At 37.4% G+C, this 26292-nt stretch overlaps 1 protein-coding gene across 1 annotated transcript in view; it reads left to right on the top strand.

The window, feature by feature from the left end:
- The first annotated feature begins 2687 nt into the window (after nt 1-2687).
- The window catches only part of LOC117300643 (regulating synaptic membrane exocytosis protein 2-like), a 90539-nt gene continuing 66934 nt past the window's right edge, over nt 2688-26292 (top strand). The window contains exons 1-2 of the mRNA XM_033784334.1: nt 2688-3117; nt 21872-22079. Coding sequence (XP_033640225.1) covers nt 2894-3117; nt 21872-22079 — 432 coding nt within the window. The 5' untranslated portion in view covers nt 2688-2893. The remainder of the gene's footprint in view (nt 3118-21871; nt 22080-26292) is intronic.

Raw genomic sequence — 26292 nt, 5'->3', positions numbered from 1 at the left:
TGCCCCTCAGCCGATACCCTGTATCCGGTGCCGGAACTCTCGACCTTTTCTGATCCAGCCAGTTCGTCGGGAACGAAGTTCCAAGTGTCTTAAATTAGAGTTTAAATCGATTTAAGTTTTGTGTCTTTTATTTTGTTTACACTTGCCCCTGACATTATGTGAAACATAATGTGTGCGCTTGTACAGGTATAGTAAGTTATGATGGTTGACTATTATACCTACTCATAAAATATCTCAAAAACAAATTAAAAAAACAATTCACATGTACTGTCTGCTGCAGTTATCCTGTGTTACATTAAATAACCCAAACATTACACAGTATTACCTATGGGAATAAGCCTTGTATTGCAAGAAGAATTTTGCACTAAATTGAAAACAAAGAGGTGAGCCTTGAACTTTTATAAAATTTTGCCCTCCAAAAAGTTACATAAAAAAAGAAAAAAATGTAATGCCCCCAAAACCCTCTTCTCGTATTGATAAACCCAGTTTCATTTCACATAAATCTTGTAAACGTGAATGTAAGTTATTTTGCCCAAATAATATAATATAAATACAATTTGAAGAACATTACTCCATGCCCATATCCGGTCCATCGGGCAGGACCCTTGGCGCATCAGGCCCTTGGGCGCGGCTGGTCCCTGGACCCCCATTGCCCCTCTGCTGACACCCTACTCTCCGGAGCCCGGTCTCCCGACCCTTGTCGGGAACGGAACTACGCCGGGCCCCATGATGGTCTACCGGGGTTCATTATAAGATTTAAAATTCTAGTTTAACATGATTAGCTTGAAAGTCAAGTTTACTAAAGTGTTTTCTTTGTGGTCATCCACCCCCAAAAATAATACAAACAATAATGTGCACCCCCCCCAAAAAAAAAGTTGCCTCCAGATAAAATTACTTAGTAAAACATTCACCGCGACATAAATTGCAAACACTTACGGTTTTAAGTAAAAGTAGTGAAATAGACGAAATCACGTTAAATCTGTAATTAATTAAAGTAATTCAGTTTCGAGAAGGTTAACTTTTTTGATCAGACAATTAACACATTCTTCTTGATTTTATTTTTCTTGGGGGTGGGGAGGTCTGGGGAAAGCGTATTTTATTTGTAAAAAGTATGCTTTTTGTAAAGAAATGTCCCCAACTATAGGTTGTCAACCGAATCAGTCGTTGCGTTTTTTCATAAGTTGTCGGGATAATGATTACTTTGAAGAGAAGAGAAAGAAAAATGTTTTCAGGACACCAACATTTTGTAAGGTGAGGAACGGACGGCTGTGTGGGGAAATGGAGGAAGCCGAGTTAAAAAAACCAACAACAATATTTTCACTTTAACAATTGCGAATCACTGCTTGCTTTTAATTATCCATTTTTGAAGATTAGGTCTATGTTAGAAGTTCGATCAAACAATTTTGTGTGTGCAAACTTTGAAAACTAGGGACGTAGTTTAAATCATGGTATACGCAAAAATAGGAAATTGGGCGTTAAATAAACGTGAGTTAAACATTCGAAAATAAATAAGTCCTGAGTTTAAAGGGTTTCAATATTGGTCACCCATTATACCAAAAAAACAATAAGAAACAAAACCATAACTGCGTGATCTTCTTTGACGGACTCATCTGGTCTATATTTGTTTTTATCAACCAGAAGGCCATTTTACTGGAATAAAACAACATTAGGAACTGTGCAAAATTTGTGGGTTGACCATTGGACACAGCCTTTCAAAGCTATTATTATTGAGTGCAATAAATAATTATTTCACACAAACTTCTCGGGTTTAACCTGTTGAGGGCGGGCTTCTAACCTGTCCACAATTATTTGAGAGAATCCGCGCTCAACTTGATTTACTAACCATCTGCCAAAATGTGTATACCAACTTAAAAATAAACTATAGCCCCCCCCCACATAGAAGGAAATCAAAACTTTAAGTTCTTTTACAATCGAATTGATTGTAAACGATCAGAATGAATTCCCTTGTAAAAAATAACAATTATGTCAGGCTATAATCAATTGGCCCTATCTATAATTAATCAACATTTCATATTCAGTTTTGCAAGGTTTCCATTGGAAACATGAGACATGACAAGTGGACAGGCTCGCATTCTTAGTATTTTTGTAATAAGTTAAAAAACAATTAATATAAAAGTTGAACAGATGGTAAGAGGGTAAAGTTTCTCCGTTGTTGTGTCGATTTCGCGGAGTTATTACATTGGCATTATTAATTATGTTAATCTGTGTGTAAAGATATTCAATACAAACCAACCAAAACACACATTACAATTTCACAAAACTTGTATTAAAATAAAAAAACACGCACCATATTAATTTGTGTTTGAGTGGCAAGTGGCCGCGTTTTGTTGACACCCTCGATCGAAGGCACACCCAAAATGCGGCTTTTGTTGTCAGTGTACATATTCGTGGTAGGCAAACGTACCGGCCAAATTAATTTCCCCCAAAATGCTAGATGTTTTCAAAACAAAATAGAAATTAAGTCAAAATTTATTTTTCTTTTAAAGGAGACAGCGCGCGCCACATTATGAATGTGTCATAAATAATTAATATCATGCAAATTAACAATGCCGTGTGTGTCTTAATTTTTTGCGCATAGCAGATGCGCCCATCTCTTTCTACGTACATATGTACATGTACTGTACGATGTCGTGTGTTGTGCATTATACGCTGTGTGTGTACTTCGCTCCTGAACGTATAGTCACAATGCCCAACACCTATGGGGCTCCAAAATGATGTATTTCACCATAATTCACGCCTAGACAGCCAACCTAGACGCCATTATGGACTAAAAAGGATTCTTAACTGCACATTGGAAGGGACTCATTCCGCTAAGAACCCGCAATAAGCGAGTTTTTGGACCGGGAATAGAGGCGAGTCGTGAGGGAAAATCATGGCGACTCCACAAGGCAAAACGTCCGTGAACAGCAAGCCTGTCGTGCAAGCGCAGCCCGTGAAACCGGGCGGTGCGGCCCCGGCACCGGTCACCTCAAAACCCGCTACACCGGCCCTCCCTGAGCTCGATTTATCACACCTTTCCGAGGAAGAACGACGACAAATACAAGCTGTTTTGGACAGGCAAAAGCAGGAGGAGGAGAGAGAGGCTAAATTAATACGGTTAGTTTATCTTTAAAGTAATGAAATAGTGTTGTGTCCCTGCTTTTATTTTGTGACTCGGACCTGAACCGCGCCATACTGGAATATCGATTGCATAGCTTTTAGTGTAATAACGTGTTAACTGGTTCCATTTTAACCATTCAATTAATATATAAAGTCACTATGTTTACATGGTGGAATATCCACAAGCGAATAGGTGAGCAGGCTTTAAACACGAACTACACCCTTTCTTTGAACTGTCATTAATATAATGCAGTTTACTGAACCGTGCACAAAGTATTCCAGCCAAAGTTCAGAAAATAAATGTTCATGAGCTAATTCCAGCTTCAATTTTTTTATAAAGTGAACTAATTGTTTGCATGCGCTAACAAGTTTGTTTTACTGTGTATGGGATAGTATTTAAGCATGACAGGTAAATTACTTAGTAGTAGCCTAATAAATTATTAATTTCAAAATGAATTCATACATTAGGCCTCTGCTATTCATTTTATTTATAAAGAATAACACTTTAATGGCCTCATACAGCACACAAATCTATCATGAAGGCTCAAGGCACAACAGAAATATTTTAAGATATTTTTTCAAACTTGCCTGCATTCAGCAGCGCTTGCCAGAAACACTGGGGCTAACCCTCTTTAGAACTTGTAATGCACTTGTATAATTTGTAATGTATCTTTTACGTGCATTACACAACACACAGGACCAACGACTTTTCATCCCTTCCAAAGGACGAAGCAATAACGGTTTTAAAAACACTTAACAGTGTCATGCATGAGGACACAAGTGTCATGACAAGGACTTGAACCCACACTCTGCTGATCAGAAACACCAGAGCTCGAATCCAGTGCTCTTGATTGCTCAGCCATGACACGCCATTGGTTAATTTGTCAAGTAAATTTTTAAATTTTTAAACATAATTATTTCTTTTCAATTTGTTCTTCAAATTGGATCATAATTGATTTTTCGTTATTACCATCAAACTATCTTTAGTTATTAATGCCCAGGCATTCTGTATTTCAACATCATTTTCTCATAATAACCTGTGCCAGGAGTGTCAAGTTGAACAATGTATGGCATGTTACAAAAGGCCATTACTGTGTTTATTATCATTTGAACAAATTGTACAAACCCATTTTTATTAGGCCCTACTATTTATAAAAGTTATAAAAGAAAGAAAATATGAGCAGACCCATATGGCACGGACAAGGCAAAAGTAAGACAATGAAATGTTAGACAATTAAGTGTTGATTATAAATTGGAGTTGAGAAAAGTGCAAGTAAACCGCCGTTCATTGTTGTGAAAGACTGTCTAGATTTTCTGCATTACTGGACAAACATTCAGCTCATCAGCAACTTGTCATGTGAAAGCAATTTGGTGAGAATGGGGGGTTAAAGACTATTGCAGTCAACGTCAGTAAAATCACGGCATGTCATTATGACCTGGTAATTAACGAGCATTAACGAGGAGTGGTCCTGAATATTCCTCAGCATTTATAGAATGCAAAAAGTAGGATGGAATTGGTTTTGGTGTCTTATTTTCATCCTCTAGTTTTCAATCAATCAAATTCTGTAATTTCTTTTTAACTTAAACAATATTCAAAATATTTGAGGGTTTTGCGTTTGCTTATATAGGCCTCTGATTGTATAACAATATAGACCTCTCCAACAAGGTTTTAGCCAGGATTTGGTAAAAGGGTGTCCAAATTTGCTGGAAATTTAAAAACCACGTTTCAATATTGCTCATTAGGCCTACAATACTGTTTTAATGTACATTTAATGGCAGATAAAGCAAACAATGCTCTCTGGTATTTTGGGACAGTTTCTCATAATTCTGTGTACATACAGACACAGGCTGGCTTAAATCGTGACGCTAGTGGCAAATAAACTCACTTTAAATTTAGTGTTTTAACGTGTTTTTTTTATTGTTACCTTCAACACTACGCTCACCCTTCAACACTACGCTCACATCAACCTCTGAATATTTTGAGTGTGTTTTTATCTCACTAAAAGAGCTCTAGATTAAAAGACTTAGTATGTGTGATTGTAGCCTATATACCAGCACATTTTAATTGATTCCATATCAAATGGTTGTTGTGACCCTTTTTTTAAACATAAAACACCATACATATAAACAGTCATGATAAAAGGCAAAACCGTGACCAAAAGTAAATTGAACAATCAAATCAATCAATCAATCAATCAAGTACCCAGCCTATTGACCAATCGGAATGGATGTTTTTTTTTTTTACTACCTTCATAAATGTATTTACTGTGTTTATAAGAAACCACGATAAAGTGCGTCATTGCGCATACATTGCTGGTCAGTAGTCGACTAATCTGGCACTCGAACTTGGTCAGTGCTCTCAGTATGTATTTCTTCATTTACAATGACCATACTTATTGTAGTTTGAACGTCAAAAGGTCTTGTGTACTTTTTCAAGGTAAAAAAGTATTTTGCACTCAGACACTAGACACTTTAATCAATGCAGGGCCCATTTTCATTAAGCATGTAAGCACAACAACTTGCTAAGCACAGAATAGTATTGCTTAGCAGAAACAGGTTACCTTCTGACGTCCTTAAGCTGTTGAGCATACAATGTGCTTTTTTATGAGACAGTTTTCGGATATTTATTTGTGCGGGTAGTATGTTGTGGGCTAATCTGTGCAAAGTTATCCAGAAACAACCGGTTATAAACAGTGTCAGCTGGTCAGTATCAACTGTTTAAACACCCCCACGTGACGTGCTCTCCACCAAAACTGGTTGGAATAGCAAAACTGTCTTGGGTATGAATAACAAATAAAATGTTAATGTTTTTAGTTGTTACACCCTTTGATGACTTTGTTTTAATTTTAATAATTTTTCTAATGAAGATGCAACTAGTCAGTTAATGATTCTAAAGTAATATTGTTTCTTTTGGGAGAGCGGGGCGAGGGATGGAAAGGTCGTTAAAAACACTCCCTTTAAATACCAGCATTAACAAATCGCAAGCAAATAATTTATGACATACGTACAGTAACAGTAGGCCCTACACTGTAGCAATTTCTGACCCCTAAAGCATTTGTGTACGTGCAGTTGTTAATGATACATCTATTATGGAAACTGTTAAAGAACAGCTTTTACCTTGAAATTTGACACAAATAATTGATTGGCATTGTGTACTTTTTTAAAATTTAACCTTCATCTACCCTGGGTTGTCAATGTATATCGATAGGCCCCTACAGTAATTCAAACTTAATGAGTGGCGTGTAATGGCTGAGCGATCAAGCATGTTGGACTCAAACTCTGGTGTGATCGGCTGAGTGGAGGTTCGAGTCCCAGTCATGACACTTTTGGCATTTCATTAGACACACTGTTATTGCTATGCTTCCTCCGTGAGATGGGACATAGGCCTACATAAAGCTGATGATGTGCAGTATATTCCTATATGTTTAAAAGCAGTGTAATATAGAAAAACCCAGTGCCTTATCGTAACATCTGACTGCGGCCATGTCGGCCATTTTGGAAGTTAAAAGCGTTTGCATTATGCTGCATCAACTTCAATTAGTAACACTAAACTGTACTTCATGAACTCCCAAAATGGTGCAACTATTTTCTCCACTTACTGGACAAGCACCAAATTTCTGCACTAGCTGTGTAAAAAGTAAGTAAGGAATATTTACAAAATGTGAATACATAGTAACGTGGGGTAGGCACGTGCACTTTAAGCAAAAACTATTGCTTCTTGTGTCATGAAACATGCTTGAAGTAAGTGCCGAATTCCCTGCTTCCGTAAGGCCCGATTTTTGCTTTGGTAAAAAAAAACATAAAAACAAGTATGTAGATGAAGTTGGGCCAAGGGATCATTTTCATGAAAACTTTGGTAATAAGCACAAAACTTGCTAAGCACAGAATATTAACTGCTAAGCAGAAACAGGTTACTACTACTAGCCAAAATAACATTTTAAGTTTGCATTGTTGTGGCTGGTGCTCCACTAAGCTTTTGCTTAGCAAAGAAATTTGTCAAGCAGCTTTCTGAAATTGGGTCTGGCAGGTAAATCTGTTGCACAAACATACTATCCATTTAACACACACAGTTTGAAGCAATATCTCTACATTGAAGACTCATTACGTATCCAGACCTCAACGCTGGCAAAATGATATAGGACCCGTCAGATCTCATATTATCCCAGTATGCAGCGTGTGAAATTAAGGGTTGTCCAGTTGCCCCGGGCAACTTATAAATGACTGTGGCAACATGTAAGAGAACTGTGTATGGGTCACCCTGGGAGGTAGATTGGTGATTGCCCTGTGGTGTTTGTACGTAGCTCCTTTAATTTGTCATTTGTTAATTTTGATGAAGGGAGGCATTTTGGTCATGAATGTTCATTATTTTTTGCGCAAGATTAAATTAGATTTTGGTAAGTGATGGGTAAATTTGCAAGATGGTTTGAAAGGAGCTTTTGGAAATGGTACGTTGTCGGTGGTACTGAGTGAGCGAATAGAATTAGCTACATGTAGACCGCAAACTGCTTAACACCAACCAAATAGACCTGTATGGTATAATGCAACAAATAGCTTTGGCCTATATGGACTGATGTTCCAAACCTAGCAAAGTATTTCTCGGGGAAGACTCTGCCAGAAATATTAAACTCCAAAGTCAATGGTTGTAAAAGATATTCAACTATGTATGTTTTCTTAGTTTCCAAATCAGAAAAAAACAGGGCCCAAGGTCAGGTTAATAGCTTGACAAATTTCTCTATGCTACATGTAAGCACAAATGAGTGGGGCACCAGCCTCAACAAAACAAGCAATACTATTCTGTGCTTAGCAAGTATTTGTGCTTACAGTGTTTATGAAATTGTGCCCTAACTGCCATCAGAATAAGGGCATCGTAGAGTTTAGACGGAGTCAATGCATTATCTTGCCTTAGACACTTAAATACAATATTCCCTGCTTAGCAAGTTTTTTTGTGCTTACAGGCTTTCGTGAAGTTGGGGCTCACTGTCATCAGGAAAAGGGCATGGTAGAGTTTGAGAGAGTCAATGCGTTATCATATTGCCTAACACACCATGTGTGCTTGACATTTTGCGTGTCCTAGTCTCTTCAGACTCATTTGCATATATTGGAAAGTCTGTAGCGTGTGTATGTGTGCTAATACTGCATCTTGGTTCTAGTGGGGAGGAGCAGATGATGAAGGCCACCAACAAATTAAATCTTGTTTGTGGGGGTCAGGAACTGATCATGTTGATGATGATTTCAAGCTTATAAATTGTAAATGTTTATGCCAGTTTATAATTCGATAAGGGACAAGGGATTTTTCAGACCATAGGCATTCTGGACCAAAATTGTTGAAGTTTTTGCTTTAAAAAGCAAAGTGAATTAAAACAAGTTGAAACAAGGCCCTCTGTATGTTTTTACTTGGGCTTTATCTTTTTCTTTACTTGGTTTTTTTTATTTGTGTTGTATTTTTTGTACTCTGTCAAGTTCAGTCTCAAGTTCTCCACTCCTTGCCTTTAAATTTGTTATTATTGTTGTTTGAATAATTTACCAGAATTCAAATGCATTGTGTACACATAGGGTGCCAGACTAGACTGCAAAGGATAGGTTGTGCTCCATTTGGACTGAACATGTATTTCTCAATACCTGTGTGTCTTGCCACCCCAGTTAGAAATTTGGTTGAGCTCCAATTATTGGCCAAGAGTTACCGCGTAATCGAGTCAGAAGCAACTGTTCAGAAAAAAAAAAAAAGAAGTTGCTTGATCAATTAGGCTTGGTTTTGAGATGTTGCCCTCCATAAACTTACCCAGAAATGTTGACAGAATTCTTGTAAAAATGAAAAACCTTGAAGCATACTAATCCAATAACATTGATAAAATTACAAAGACTAAGTTCCATTCCCTGAAAATAAATTGAAGGCTGTATATTTTTAGAGCATTAATTTTCAGGAGATGTACCTACGTCACAAGCCTTTTTTGGTTACTGACCTGTTTTAGCGTAGCTCTCGGAAATTGTTTTGGTCAACAAATTCATTGTCAGAAACTTATTTCTGCTCAGGGTTTTGGAAGTGTTTCACTGGCCTCTGGAATATTCTTATACATATACATATGTACCTGTACTGTAAAAGTTAACTTCTCTTGAAAACATTCTCTCAAGAAACAGACAAAAACCCAAACAAAAACACAAGCAGAACATACATTGTGATGTCCAAACAATGCTTGTGACTTACATGTACACACATGCCTGCAGTTGAGATAATTGAGTTTTGATTTGCATAATTAAATCAATCAGAATGGTTATTGTTAGAACTGAGGAGTCTTGGATTCCAGCCAAGAAGGTTGCATTGTGGGCAATTTGGGTGGATCTTTACAAAAAGAAATAAAAACAGTTAAGTGTTGTGACTTTTTTTAAAACTAGCATTCTTAGAAAGTTTGGTACTAGCCTGATAAATTATACATTTTATGTTGATAACTTTTGAATGAAAAATTAAGTTACCATTTACTCTTATAACATGTACTTTACATTGTATCACTTAGCTGAATCTACAAATAAAATAAAAATGCAATCTCCTTTTTACATAATCTTTTTACAATAAGCAAATTGTAGACAATTGTTTTTTTATTGCGATTCAAATAGATCAGAGCCTTAGAGGTACTGTATGCTTGAAGAGGTACAATTATAAATATTGCTCAGAAGATTCAGGTTTTGTGAGCGTCAGTCCTCAGTTTGAAGTTCTCAGTTGTGTTGTGGATATTTATAATTCTGTCTGTGGGATTTGCTCTGAAAGAATAATGGAAACAATGGAACTGAAACAATGCATTTGGTTTTGCAGGCAAGTGATTTCTCAGGATTGTTTTCTTCTTCTGATTTCTGGATTTTCTCAAAAACTCCTTCAGCCTACTGAAGAAGTAAAGTGACCTCAAAACTAAGAAAGTGAAAGTCCACATTGTGTCAAAACCTGTACTTTTGTCTTTCTGGTGGTACAGAATCTGTAAACCTCCTGAATTGAAACATCTACATGTAGGTCTGGATATAGGGGTATCTAGGCTAGCAAGCCATTTTCAAGAACTTTCACTTTGGCAAATCTCATCTCTGGCTTTGCACTATTCATAAACTTCTGTGTGGGCGAGGATCAAACATAAAATAAGATTGAAGTCGTTGAATTTATGAAATGTGGAATGTTTTTTTTAAAATGTGGTAGTGTTATGGCCAAGCGGCTTAGAAAACCAAATTCAAACTCTGGTATTTCTGATCAGCAGAGTGTGGGTTCGAGTCCCAGTCGTACACTTGTGTCCTTATTAAAATCAAGGCACTTACACAATGTACATTGTAACCATTGCTTTGTCCTTCGGAAGGGAAGTAAAGCTGTTGGTCCCATGTGTTTTGTAACGCCTGTAAAAGAACCCAGTGCACTTATTGGAAAGAGAAGGGGTTCGCCCAATTGTTCCTGGCTGTGGCTGCTGAATGCGCCGTAGCACCTTGTAAACCCTTATAATGTGCTACATACGTTTAAGTGGGTCTTAGAATTCAAACCTTCAATAACCTATCTTTCTGTAGCAATGTATAAGGTAATAATGGTAGAAATATAAGACTTTGATATTATATATTATGTGTTAGAGTGCAACCTGGGTCTTACAGTTGCTGAGTCAAAGGCTTAATAAATACATGACTTGGCAGTTTTTAATAATTCATTGCATTTATAATGTGGTTGCGTGGTGTCATGTTTGTGTCATCTCCTATCTCTCTTGCATCACACTGCGTCCTACATGTATTGAAGCAGATGCCAAAGTACATCTTATTAAAGGAAGGGCAAGGTATCTTGAAGTTGCTGTGACACCTCGATAGAAGCTTGTTGAGCTCGGGTGTTTAAGAAAACGAATTCCGTATCCATGGATGGGGGGAGCCAATTAATTTGTCTGGCGTTGTAATTTATTTGTGAGAATACCGTTGTTCAGCGAAACCCAGACTACGATAATAAACAAAGAAAATAATAGTAATAATAATTTGGCTCTGTATCACTCAGAAGGTATGTGATGTCGGACTATGTTTTAGTAAAAAATGATAACAGAGCACTATGTAATGATTTACAAGGTGTAGCGGTGCAATAAGGTTTTCCAGAAAAAGCACTAGGATTTGTTGTTCTCTTTCAAGAAAGGATTATGTGTTTCAGGTCTGCTTGCTTTGTTTTAAAAAGGGCAAGGACACCAAGGCATTTTCCAATGGTAAAGGTCACCCTTGGGGAATTGTAAATTTCTACTGGAGCATTTCCAGGGCACGAAGGCAATGACCAGGGAGTATTTTCTATCTATTGTAGCCTCCGTGAATTATTGGGATTGTGTTTACTGTTGATTCCAAAATCTCGTCCAGAAGCCAAATTCTCGTCCGTTATGCTTAAAATCTCGGACTACTGGACTTTGAGCTAAATACAATAATAAACAATTGATTTCTTGTAATCCTCATTTATTTGTATCTGGCGACTCAAATTTCCATGTATCTGTATGTGAAATGCTGCAGCCAGAGATGAATTTGGTACCTGCTGTGACCTTGCTAAGTTTGAATAGATACAGCTATGCCTGGGCAACAAGTGCGATTAGTGGCAAAGTCGCGAGTCGATACTACCGTTTTTTCAACTACTCGGTTTTTCATGTCGCCACAACTACCACAAAAATAGTCGCGGCTTAATACTTGGTGACCAATTGTGTCAATTATGACTATCAATGACAACGAAACACTATCAGACATCAGTGACACAATCCTTCAATCCTTTCAGCATGAATTGTACTATTGCTCAGGCGGCAAACAATATGCCGCAATGCATCTTGGGAATTAAGACTAGTGTCCAGTCTAGACGTGACTAGTTGAGGCACGACTACATGTAGTTGAGTAGAAAATTTCACTAGTCGCCCCGAGGCTTAGCCGTAGGCCATGGCCGGAATATTGGCTTCGGTATGTTGGAAATCTCGGACCACCGGACTTACATTGTATTCCGATGAGCTGGATACAATGAAAAACAATTGATCTGTTGTAATCCTCATTTGTACAACAAAAGGACCATGGACTGGAGATTCAAATTTCTTTGGTGTCTCATTGTGACCTTGCTTAGCTTGAATTGATTCCGAAATTCTTTAAGAAAGTATTGACAGTTCGTTTTCTCAACAAGTATCCTCTGTTTTCAACTGAAACCTTCACAAGCGACTTTCATTGTATCTTTTGATACTTTGCCCAATAAATCAGCATCGCTGATAACAAGAAAACCAGATGATGACGCTTATATGTATCATTGTAACTTACAGTCGCCTAGATAAATTTATAATAGTAGTCCCGGATATCTAATATCTGACTCTGTAATACTTTTTTCAAAGGATACACTGAAATTGACATGAATGAAACATAAAATGTGTCCCATTTGAAGAATAGATACCCGAGCCTCACTGGTTTGATCACTGCTTGAAAAGGATAATAGCCTAGACCCCCCCCTAGTGAGTTGTGCTGTATGGCAAGAAGCTCTTTCATATCTCCTGCCTTCCTCCCACTCTCTTCTGTCTCGATTGTAGTGTTAGCCAGAGGAGTGTCTGAGTTTCTTTTGGGCACCATGATTTAAATTTGGACAGCTGTTTTACATGCTGTACCTGTCATTTACATGAAAATGTGTTGTAAATGAACAATTTTGGTTTTTAAATTTTCAGAAAAGTTGGACACCCTCATTTGTTGCTAAAAGCCTAGCATGGGAAAGTGTTTTCCGTATTACTTGTCAAAAAATGCACTTTTATTGAACCAAAAACCTGGGGTAAGTTGTTCTAAAGTTGATTACATCTCATAGCTATTCTCTTTGAAGCATAATAAACAGGAAATAGGTGACAAGTAATTTGACAAGGGTTTAGCCAGGATTTGGTAAAAGGTTTGATCACTACATGGAAAAAGGACAATAGCCTAGAACAGCCCCCCCCCCCCCTTCCTCCGGATTGTGGGTTGTATGGCAATGTTGTGCTGTCATGCCAAGAAGGTTTTTCTCCATGTACATGTATGTTCTCCAGCCTTCCCTCCCACTCTCTGCGCTGTCTCTGATTGCATCCATAACTCCTCTCCCTAAATGCCAGAGGTCCTTGACAGGTGGTTCTGGTTGCCGTGGCAACAGTCATCCATGTTTTGTGAAAATGGGGACGTTTTGTTCGGCTGGCAGGGCTGTCTGTCAGCATTAGACATCGGGTAATGCTGTAATTGCACTTAGACACATGGAAATGCTTTAAGGAATTGTTTGCGTTTATCATATCTACATTTTGAGGCTGATGGAGGTTGCTGGTCATGTGATTAGAGTGCATTTGCATAACAATAGATCCCACTTAAGACAAAAAGGTTTTGACAGTGGAGGATTGTTTGTAATTCAGATTTGTTTCGAATTTTGAGGTAGGGTCGTTGTTTGGTTTTGTCAACAGGATACAGGATTGTTTGTTAGGCAAAATTATCAAGGATGCATTTTTAAAGTCTTTGAAAGGTTTTGTGATTATACTTGTTGAGAAAGCAGGAACAATTTTCATGGTTATTTCACACAAATGCATTCAACCCACATTTAGCGAGGTGTCATCTAAGATTTGAAACATGTATTGTTGACTCATAAATGTATCTTTCTGATGTACAACAGTATTAAAATACCCTGTGTTCTGTGAACAAATTGGCCAGGCTAGAGAAGTGTCTTTGTTGTCCTTGACGACTCAAAAGATTCATTTTCTGACGGATATGAAGGATTGAGATATTTTTGATGAGGAGGATTATAAAATGTGAGGGATTGAAGTGACTGTTCTTCTAAGGTAGACTAGCTAATCACGTAGGAGGTGCAAGGCATGATGAGTAGAGTTTTTTGTAGAATCATTTTAGCAGTCGGGTTCGAGTCAACGGTCTGTACGAAAGCAACAGTTTGTGTATTTCGGTCAGGAACATTTTCGTGAGTTGAGACTTTGTTTGGTCGTAAGATGTCATCCCTCCAAAGGTAACATTAGTAAGAAACTATTTAAATGTTAAATTTGCATGTGCAAAAACAATAGTTTACGTTCTTTGGTAAATTCTGTGTACATTTCGTGAGTAAAGTCTGTGTTTGGTCGGCATAATTGTACATATGTAAGATGTTGATTTCCACAATGACAGGCAAGGGCACCAATGCATTTTCTCCTTGGTAAAGGGCACCCTTCGAGGAAACTTTAAATTTCCACTGTCGGAGCATTTCAAGAGCACCAAGGGTTTTCTCCTTGGTAAAAGGGCTCCCTTGAAGGAAACTGTTTCAAATTTGTTATTGAAGCATTTCAAGGGCACAAAGGCAATGACCAGGGGACATAGAGGCAATCGCCTTCGTTGCCTCAGTGAAGTATCAAACGCGGATAATGACTTGTTGTTTTTTTGTCAAAAACACAGCTATACATACGTCAAACGATTGCAAAAAGTTCACCATGGTTTGTTGCAGAAACCTTTGCATGACAGAGGTTAACGTCATTCATCAAGAATTTACGATGTCAAATGTTTGTTGAATTTACATAATTTGTGAAGTTCAGTATTACAGCTGACCTGGTTGGTGTATAGAGGAGAGAGAAGGCACCGGACACTACTGGTAGAACAATTGTTAGCATGAAAACTTACTTTAGAAACAAAAACCTGAACGGAGAGCTGTTGATAGTATACAAAATTGTGAGAAACGGCTCTCTTTGAAGTAACGTACGTACAGTAGTTTTCGAGAAGGAGGTGATTTCAAACTCAAGGCTTCAGGCCTGAGGTCTTAAAAAAATGTAGGCGCCTGAAAGCACACATTTGTGCAACAAGGGTGTTTTTACGTTCATTATTCTCTTGCAACTTGATGACCAATATATTGAGTCAAATCTTTCATTTGTTATTTTATGCATAGTATGTTGGGATACACAAAGTGAGAATACTTGTCTTTGACAATTATCCAATGTGTCTAGTGCCTTTAAGTACCTTAGATTTGTAAGGTGTTTCGTTAGGCTCTTTAGTTTTTGAGGCTATTTGGTTTGCGGCTATATTTACATGTAATATACTGTACGTAGTTTGCTGGATAGATTATGTTCTTTGGGAATTAAGTCCTTTTTTTAATTCTGCGTTAAACGTTGTGCTTTTTATTATTCGAGATTTTGTTTATCAAGTACTAGACCACAGGGGAAACTGATTGGGTACATTTTAAATAATTTTGGGCTGAACAAAGAAGAAATAACTTGAGTGGGAGTTGAACCAGTGACCTCCGGAATAACTAAGCTATGGCCATCCTTATCAGGGATTGAATTTGCGAGGGAAAAAAATCCATGCGATCATGGCTTCTGTGTAATTCTAGACCTATTGTTACGTTTTAAAGTCACAATGTTAACTACATAACTTTGTGCAGGGCTATTATTTTGCACAAATTACATTTATCAATGATCCTAGGCAACTGTAAATTACTGATGTTTTTAAATTAAGTTGGTACACATGACAGTCAGTTAAAAAGCACATATAAGTATGTAAAATATTCAAAAATATCATAGTTTCATCATTTTTAAAACGTGTACATAAAAAAATGTATGTGTTTTTTATTGAACTTAAAATGTGAAATACATCTGTAAGACCTTTTTTATGACAAATGAAATAATACTTAGGGCTATTTTTGAATAGATTTTAAACACAAACCCTGTCCAAACATTTAAGCACTCATACAGTAATATTTTGATGACAAAATAATTCCACAGACTGGTTGAAGAAAAACACCACACTTCAATTCCAGAGATGACATCAAAATTGTTTTTAATGTCAACCATGATGAAGCATTTATGCAGGACCGTTCCATTAGCCCCATGGGGGCCGCTCATTCTACTTCTATTTATAACCCATCGCGGCGAATTTGCATGATGGTCGGTAATGTACATGTACAGTAGATCGCATCTACTGCGCTTGGTTCTGTAAGCAGGTGAATATAGCCAGCGCCTGTGTTTATCATTTTGGGGTATGGCTAACGAACGAGGCTGCGTTTCGGTTGTGTGGCTGGCAGTTTGCAATTCTCTTCATATCATTATCAGCCTTTCTACTGTAATGTTATAATGGCAATGTATACTGTACTGTATACTACACTGTACATTACTGGATTTCATTTTATATTGATTTGGTACCAGGCTAGATACATTATTGTCCACGAATGTATGGTTAAAGATTCACCTCATTGGAGTAATTCATAAAAAAGATAAATGGTTAAATTTAATAGGTGTTAAATTTCTATCATCAGGGATAAATAATATTATTTGGTTGAAGTTTTCCACTGATGTGTGTTCAAATTCATTTTTGTGATCCGCGGGTATCTGTATAGTCTCGAACAAGTCTCTAACCTCATGTTTAAAGGGAGGTGAGGGTATTGTTAGGTAATCACTCTGAACATTTATAGGCAACAAAAATCTTTGGTTAGAAGCCTACAGCAGCGTTTGATAGTAAAAAGCATTTTGAGAAACATTTCACTTCGAAGTAATGTGGTTATGCCCCTAAATTTAAACCTGAGAAATGTTACTGTCAGATACATTTCTCAGAATGTGTAATCAAAAGATGGATTATTCTTCCTGCGTGGTCATCACAGCTCTGGATTACATTTTTTTATGATTCAAACATATGAAACGTTCCAGAAACAAAAGGTTTACTTTCACTGTAAGCACTTTATAATTAAGCACTTTTCCTAAAAAAGTAAAAAGGTGTTCACATGCCCAGGAAGAAGATATTCAAAAATTCCTTCCTATCCCTCATTATATTTTGAATAAAGCTCCACAATTTGTTCCCGTATCATTGGAAATGTTTACAGCTTTTTCAGAAGTAAAAACAATTATCTTCTGTGAATGAACTCTTGACTTTCACTTTCAGAGAACAGATTCAATTCATTGTTAAAAAAAGATTTTTGGTGGTTGATTGTTTGACACTTAAAATGCTGCAAGCTAAAGAGTTGAACTTAACTTTCTTACCAATTCTGAAAAGCAGTAAATTATATTTTTGATTTGTTGAAAGCGTTCTCATAAACCTGTTTGTAAAATAAAATGTACAATGAAACAAAATTTCATTTCATTTTTAAAACACCAATAAACACCGTTGCAAAGCCCCCTCATCTATACAAATTAGTGCTGATTTCCAGCAGTTTATTTCTGTATTCTACTCCTTTTTAATATTTCTGGTATTTCAAATCAAGGGACCCTCAAAAGCAATTAGCAAAGAGCATTTAGGACTGTAACCCCTAGGCCAAGAGAAACCTGGGTCGAGAAGATGATGAACGCAACATTCAGTGTTTTAGATGTGGGAGGAAAACCCCAAATAGGGAAAACCCACGCGGTCAGGTGGGGACTGAAAACACTGTCCACTTTTGAGAATCTGGTGTTACTGACCCGAGGCTGGATTTGAACTGGGGTCTGCTGAGATTTACAACAGAGCAAGACACCACTACGCTAACCTTATTCCCTCTCAAAGATTTTTAGTCAATTTGGCATTTAGGTTTATAGCCTCCTTTCTTAAAATGGTATGGACATTTTAAAATGGCATTTTACCACCCACTTGTTAAAACTTTGATTGACCACAATGACACTTGTAAACAGGGGCAAATTTCATGTAGAAAATATTGCTCAGCAACAGTTACATACTGTAGCATTAAACCAGTCACATAAGGCTTCTAATAAATGAATTGTGTTGCGTTAAGAGTTGCTTTTTGTGCTTAAAAAAAAACAAAAACCAGTTTATATACTTTGTTTGTTGATATTTATTTATTAAAATAATAATAATAAATTTATTAATTAGTTATTAATTTACTATGATCATTAGTGAACTTAATTACTGTAGCTCTCAAGCCAGAAACACCAGGGTTAACCCCTACTCTTTCATGGTGTTTTGGCTTCTTTTACAGTACGTGCACTACCAATCCTGCATTTAGTACATTGGACCTAAATAATTTAGCTTAACTCCACACTAAAGAACAAAGCAAAAATGTATTGTCTTGCTAAAGGACACAAGTGTCATGACTAGGACTTGAACCAGCACCTGCTGATCAGAAACACCAGAGCTTGAGTCCAGTTGTCTTAACTGCTCGGTTGCAGGTGGAAGCTTTATGATTTATTAGATTGCAATGCTTACATTTTCTGAACCATAAATTGGATGCATTCATCAATTTCCTGTCATAAATATTATAATTGGAGCTTTTTGAATCGAGTAATGTTACAGTGTGAAGTTCAATGAGAGTTCTCATGAACTGAAATGTACTATAACGATGAGTTATGATGATTATTATTGTATTAAAGATATTATAAATCAAGATTGGTAGATGTAGAGCTGGCAAGCAAAGTCAGAGACATTGTTCTTGATTTGTGTGATCCACCAATGAAATATCAATCCTGTGAATGTTTGCTTGATCCATTGTGTGAGTTAGAAGAAAGTAGTGAAAATTCATATTGCACACAACTTTCAGAATGGAAAGACATTTTCATCCTTTTACGTTTTGGTACCTATCACTCAAAATCAGCTGATTTTATTTTAATTTTTTAATATATATATATTTTTTTTAAGGTTTTCAGATACAGTTTTTTTGAATCATTTCAGAGAGTTATATTTCTCAGAAAAATGGTTCTAGTAAGATCTTAAAAAACAGTAAGCCTCCAGAATAGACATAAACAGTTCTCTGTTTATTTTTTACCAATCCTCTATGATACCTTTTAAAGGCGTGGACAAGCCAGAAGCCTCCCATACTTGTAGAGCAGAACCTTTGCCTGTTAAAATATTTATGTTTTATTCAAGATTCAAATAGGCGTGGTAGAACGTCCCAAGGAAGAGGAGAAATAGTGACAAATTTAAATGAGCTTTAAAGGGAACATACATATTTTTTGAACTATTTGATTGTTGAGATATTCTTAAAATGCTTTGTATTATCGAAAGCTGCTGTAGGCATCTATTAAACCAATAAGTTTTTTTTGCCATTAATTTTAAGAGTGATTATCAGTAATACCTTCCCTTTAAGTGTCCCATGTCAGCTTATCTCTCTGTCCCTAAATGAATTCCATGTCTGTGATGATATGTAAAAACCTTGATATTTTAGATAGACAAAAAAACATACTGCATAATCCAAGGCTGGCTCTTTTCTATTTTTAGTATAGAATAAATAAACTTGCGGAATCTGTAATAACAAATGACGCGAATCCAGAATGCTTGAAATCATGGTGAAATACCAAAAGTGACATGCGAGAGTGTTAAACCAGTTGACATATTTTCATTTTGTAATAATTCTCCCCCCCTGACAATTTTAAACAAAACAACATTAAGGAAGCCATGGCTCGTTAGTGATATCTCATTTATATGCAAATTAGACTCATGGTCAGTGGACAATCTTGGGTTCAGCAGACGTAATGACGTAGATCACCATAGGCACATATTATGCACATACTGTGTCGCCTTGACTGCAAAATAAAAAATAAACAGTGCAAATATTTTACTGGGTAATTGTTCAACTAGATGTACATCATGCTTTCTGTAAAAAAGGAAAAAAATTATTTAAAGTTGAGTATTCAAAGGTAATTTCCTATATTTTAATTTAACTATGAGAAGATTGTTTGCCAAAATGTAATCCTTGGTAGTCCCCCCTGAAAATTTAATAGTCTTAAATTAAAACTGGCTTGAAAGTCAACTCTAGCTCATCAAAACTGGCTATTGAAAGGGGATTGTACATTATTTGTTTTTGGAAGAGTTAATTTATTTATGTTAATCCTCTAAGTGTTCAAGAAACATAAGGGATGGCACATCATTGGTTTTACTTTTTGGCCCCCCGAAAAAAACATTTGTTGAAAATATTTTGAGTTTTGTGCTGGCCTGATGCTTCACAGCCCTGGGCAATGGGGGCAATTGTCTCTGTTGCCCCTGGTCATTGCCTTTGTGCCCTTTGAAACATTTCAAAAGTAATTTATTTACGATTTTCCCCATAGTGCCTTGAAGGAGAAAACGCCTTGGTGCCCTTGCCTATTATTTTGTTAACATCTGTACACCAACGTAAAATTATCTGGCTGTACATCCCATAGGCCTACATAATCATTTATATTTTATTATATACGTATGTAAAACATAAATAGATGTAATGGTATTTCACTTTTTCTTTTAGCACAGTGCTAAATAATTGACAATTTTTGCGTTTACAATCCTTAGAAAATGTTTAATTATGGGTCTAAATCCCTTCAGAATGTGGTTGTTTCTAACCATTATATTCAACCATCTATAACTTAAAATCGTTCTTTAGTGAGATCATTTGGATAGACATTTTTCAATGACATGCTGGCACTGCACAGAGCTGTGAAAATGCACCCAAGCCATCTGTATACCTCTTGTATTTGGCTTGGACACAAACGGGCTAACACTTCCAATATTACCTGCCATTCCTGGTCCGTTAAATTCTCATGTCACTACACCCCCCTACCTTCGGAATCAATTATGTAAATGAGGCTAGAGGAGATGGGAATTGTTGCAGACACCAGGTTTGGTTGTGAGCAATATACATAGAGTGAATAATATAACACTAGTGGTAAATGACAAGCTGCTACCAATCTATGTAGCACTGTGGTATGGTATAAGCCTATTGATTTTTATCAGCAAGGGGTTGCCCATATTATTCTGTCAAAGCATTTACTGTACAGGGCTTTAGTGAGTGTCATATAAAACTAGGGTACATATTCATAGTTCACCACCACATGTGAGCATAAATTTAGCAAGTGTCAGGTTTTTTATAGAATTAGCATGACACGAATTACAAAGAGTAGGCCTACCCACTCATCTACTACAGTCACGCTAGCAGTTTGTCCAATGGTTGTACGTGTAGCTTTTGTAAAAAATATCCAAAACAACCCCTACATGTATGTGTTGCCGCAAGTCAATAGACATGCAAGCTTTTACTCAGAACATTTTGAGTAGATTAGAGAATTATTAATTTTTCAATTACTTTCAAATTTCAATAATTTTTTTAACGTAAAACGGATGAAATTTTTGTGTTGTGTAAACGCATTACAAACCCAGTTACACTTGTTGCTATAAGAGGGTTTGCCTTAGTGTTTCTGAACTTGCAACAGCACCCTGTTTACCCTCATAATGTGCAAGTGTTGCGACTGACCAGGGTGGGATTTGAACCCACATTTTGTATATAACAGAACTTGAGTCCTTCGCCCTAATACCACTCAGCGACGACATGCTAAATATGAAATAAAATAAAGACACAAATTCCTAACTGTTTTTTTTCAAATTCTGATGAAGTTGATCTGACATTGTGGAAGTGTCTTGGTCGAGGTGTTAAGAGCACTGACGTCAAACTCTGGTGTTTATGATCAGAAGAGTGTGAATTTGAGTCCCAGCTGTTACAATGTATGTGTCCTTTTAAGCAGGACACTTTTATGTACTATTGCTTCTTCCATCAGATGGGACCTAAAGTCGTTGGTCCCGTGTCTTTTGTAAAGCACATAAAAGAACCCTGGGCACTTATTGAAAAGAGAAAGGCTTCACCCCGGTTTTCCTGGCTGGATTGGCAGCATACTGCTCCACAGCACCTTGCAAACCATAACATAGCTATGTAAAAGGAGTAGATCTCATAATTCCAACGTAGAACCACATACATGTACATGTACATTTGTGTACCTTTCAGAAAATACTGTATACATATATATGTTTAAACGTGTTAAGACGCCCTTTGGTGTATTTAGTGCTATATAAAAATCAATTATTATTATTGTTATTATTATTATTATTTTTTATACTTTTGAATCAACAGAGCCTTAAAAGATGATCTTGACCGCGTCCAGCAGACAACTCAAGCTGTTGCCGTGGAGAGCAAGACAAAAGGCGTTCCTCAAAACGGAGCGGTTTGCCAAATCTGTCACAAGACCAAGTTTGCTGATGGCGTTGGTCATTCGTGTAGCTACTGCAATCTGAAATCATGTGCACGGTGCGGAGGTCGAGTTACACTGAGATCAAATAAGGTGAGGATTTACTGACAGAGGAAATACTTTTTATTTATTTATTTCAAACGGTATTTAACGAGGGTGACACATACAGCACAGGTGATCATTTAGGGCCCTCATGGAAGTAATCTACATGCAGGAGTCATCTAACATTTCACCTGACTTGTTAAATATTGGTGTACAATATGAGGCATGGAATATTGGAGAACAAAATTATTTATTTTTCGAGGTCTTGAACTGCGCTCCTGAAGGGGCGCAGCAATTTAGCTCTGGTAAGGGGCACTTCTATGAGCAATTTGTATTGTAACTTTGCATAGGGCACCAGAGCAAAAGCACAGGGAACCACAGCAAATGCTGTTGAAGTGCCGTGGGTTATTTTGAGACCTGTTTTTCTGTAGATTAGTACTGGTGATGGCAGCCAGAGCAGCCTATGTCATGAGAAGAGATACTTGGTTGTGTTAATGTAGATTGTGCAAGTCTTGCACAGCGTATTCAAACATTTGGGGACTCCTTTGATCCCACGTACATAGCTTTAGGAAACAGACTGGCGTAATGTTTGCGAGACTTGCACAGTCCTTAGGGGCTTCGCAGATTTGACCCTTGAACAAAAATAGGTAAACCAGCAAAGGCTATTTTGAAAATGTTGAACACTGCTTTGCACGGTTTACTAGGTTAAGGAGTGATGTCAAAGGTCACAATGCAAAGACAACCAGACCCACGTAGTCACTCCTAATTCAAATGGATGCCAGCAGAAATGAGTGCCATCAGAAAACACATTGTATATAAAATCACAGCCCATTCTTGTTGTTTAAAGAGGCTGTATACACTCCTGGGGGTAGTTTATAAGCAATAATTTATTTGGTAATTATAAATGGTAAATGCACCTTTATAACGAGTTGCCTATAATATGCCTAAGGTATTTGGCATGTCATTGCCTCAGGGAGGCTTGTCATCAATCTTAAATTTCAGAATCATTGTAGACGCAGGCCTGAATGCTTGAAAGGGCAAGGGCACCAAGGCATTTTTTCCTTGGTAAAGGGCACGCTATGAGGAAGTTTCAAATTTCTATTGTTACATTTCGAGGGCACCAAGGCATTGACCAGGGGGCATGGAGGCAATCGCTTTTGTTGCCTCCATCATGAATTGTCAGGCCTGTCTGAAGACTATTATAGGCCTACATGTACAAAGCCCTGTTCACACTACTAGGAAATATGTTTGACCCCAGGGAATTCCTTGGAGTTAAAACCCACTGTTTACCCTGTGTTCGTTTCACACTTGCAAGTTTTTCTTTGTTCAACCCTTCCTCCATGGTTCAACCCACTTTATCATAATTGCTTCTTAAAAAGTTCAGAATGTAGTGCATTCTGCTTTAACATGTCTAGCAGCCAGGCCCCTACACTGAATGTGGATGATATCAATGCCTACATCCTTACTGACTGGCAACATACCCCTAGTGACAGTTGATTTGGGTTGACAGCCCAAATCATTTTGGTGCTGTCCTCACATTGAAGTTACCCGGCTGGACTTGTAAGGCGATATCTCATAACAAAGTAAAGTTTGTCTCAAAAGAAGTTTTATCTCAAAGTCAGTGCTACTTACAATCCAACACTTTGTCAAAGTTGATAAAAAAGAAATTGTACTTGAGTTTGTTTTAAAAACAAATATAGCAAGAAGCAGAAGTTACTCATTATTTCACTGTTGTTTATAAAAGAGGTGTCTTCTTGTCTTTTTTTGTAACTGCAACAAAAAAGTGGACCCATTTTTTTTGTACACACCTGTATTTGGAACAAATTGAATTAGCTGTTGCAAACCATCCAAAGGGACCTATGGTATTTATGCCAACAATAGATAATTGCCTGAGTTTGGACCTTGGCAGAGTCTTTCCCCTTTTGTCTCTTTCATCCCTTGCTTTGTCTGTGTGCTTTCTGCCTCTCTCTCTCTTTTCATTTCTTTCCACTTGACTGCGTCTGTTACACCAGTATACCTGTTTATGTGTGTTGTGGTGCCATTCAGCCCTCGAGATGCTAGGGTCAATATCTCAAGCCAGTAGCTATTTTTAGCTTGTATTTGAAAGCCATGTTAACTGTACTGTAAAGCCAGGTTTAAAAATAGATGATTTAAAATTGGATTTTGTATTTAGTTTTAGCAGTTAATTAACTAAAGATAATAATGGCTTATTCACCCAGAAATCAGTCTTATAGCTTTAACATTGCAATTTGCCTAGGAATTTGTGTAAAGGGTGGAACATAATCCAGCCTACTAGGTTATATTATGGAAATATAGACTGCTATGAGGGGCACAGTTAAAATTATAGGCCCATATGATGTCAAAACCATGACTATGCCCGAAGTGATGCTGAGGGCATAGTCATAGTATGATGTAAATGGTCAAGGCACAGCTTTCATGAAGCGGTTTTAAGCAGAAATTTCTGCGAAGGAAATTTCTTGGCTAAGCAAGAAATAACCATGGTACCAGTCGCATCAATGGTAACAGATCTGGCTGGTGACTTCATTTTGCTAAGCAAATTTTTATTGTGCTACTTAAAGCATAGAGTAAGGCTCAAAGCATGTTTTTAAGCTTACAGGGCTTATGAAATTGGGCCCATTTTGTGGGTCGAGTACATGTATGATGACCCAGGCCGATGGTGACCCGCCCTCATTACAGAAGGATCATAGCGGCAGATTGTTGACGTGATGAGCCGTGATTACACGGTCCGTGTCCGGATTTCTTTGATTTACTATTCATTGGAACCAACCCGGAGGCACTGTCCCATTAACTCACTACCATTAATTACAACTGCTAATGACATTAATTATGCATGGGTTTTAATTTGCTCATGACTTATTCATCACTTTGTAAATCAAACGTTTATTGTGATTTTTTATTCATGATGTCCGTTCTGAAGCTTCTGTGTTGTCCGACAAGACTTATTCTTTAGCACGGTGCAAAGACTTATTCAAGCTCTCAATAAAGCAGTAGAAAATTTACTTTTAAAAATATAACAATTAATCAGAGCTTTTGCATCAAAGGTTACCTCAAAGGGAAAGTACAATGAGTAATTCATGTCTTCTGTTTCAACCCCGAACAAAGATATTGACAAAATAGGGAGACCACCAATATAAGGCTAGATATGTAGCTCAGTTGGTAGAGTGCCAACACAGTAAACCGGAGGACTTTGGTTCAAATCCTGCTGTAGCTCAGTTGGTAGAGTGCCAACACAGTAAACCGGAGGACTTTGGTTCAAATCCTGCTCTAGTAAACTTTTTTTTGTTCAACCCTAAATGTTTTATATCTTGTCACCGTTTTTATAAAATTTGGATAGTTCGGTAAGTTTTAAACATAGGACGATATCATTAAAATCAATATTTTATTGATGGGTGGCATGTTTCATGTGCACTAGCCAGGTGCTTCAAGGTTAACATTTTTGTCTAACTTGGGTTTGTGGTTGTCAGGGTTGTGATTCTTATGGGCTTTAAGGGGTAGACCTTAGTTGGTAATTGTGAAATTGCAATGATTTAAGAGGCACTAAGATATCAAAACCTCTGTTGCATAGACCTACAAGGAGATGTTTCATTCCTACCTCCCCCCATCCGAATCTCCTCCCCATTCCTAATCTCAATATCCTTTTCTACATCCTCTTTCCTACAACCCCTTTCATAGAATCCCTTCCCCCTTTCCTACATATATCTCCTTTCCTAATTCCCATATTTACATCCCCTTTCCTGATCACTTTCTTAATTCCCCTTTCCTACATCCCCCTGTCCCACTTCCCCTTTCTTAATTCTCATTTCATAATTCCCATCCTAAATCCCCGTTCCCTTTATTCCCTTTCCTGATCCCTTTTCTAAATCCCTTTCCTGATCCCTTTCCTACATCTTCTTCCCTACATCTCCTTTCCTACATCCCCTTTTCTAAATCCCCTTTCCTAAATCCCATTTCCTGATTGCTTCCCTACATCTTCTTCCCTACATCTCCTTTCCTACATCCCCTTTTCTAAATCCCCTTTCCTGATCTCTACCCTACATCCCTTTCCTACATCCCCTTTCCTGATCTCTTCCCTTACATCCCCTTTCCTGATCCTGTTCTTAAATCCCCTTTCCTGATCTCTTCCCTACGTCCCCTTCCCTACATCCCCTTCCCTACATCCCCTTTCCTACATCCCCTTTCCTACGTCCCCTTTCCTACATCCCCTTTCCTACGTCCCCTTTCCTACATCCCCTTTCCTACATCC

This window comes from Asterias rubens, chromosome 16 (genome assembly GCF_902459465.1).
Source record: "Asterias rubens chromosome 16, eAstRub1.3, whole genome shotgun sequence".
In the NCBI taxonomy this organism is placed as follows: domain Eukaryota; kingdom Metazoa; phylum Echinodermata; class Asteroidea; order Forcipulatida; family Asteriidae; genus Asterias; species Asterias rubens.
Note: the sequence above shows the minus strand (reverse complement) of the source record. Positions and strands in the feature narration are given on the sequence as shown.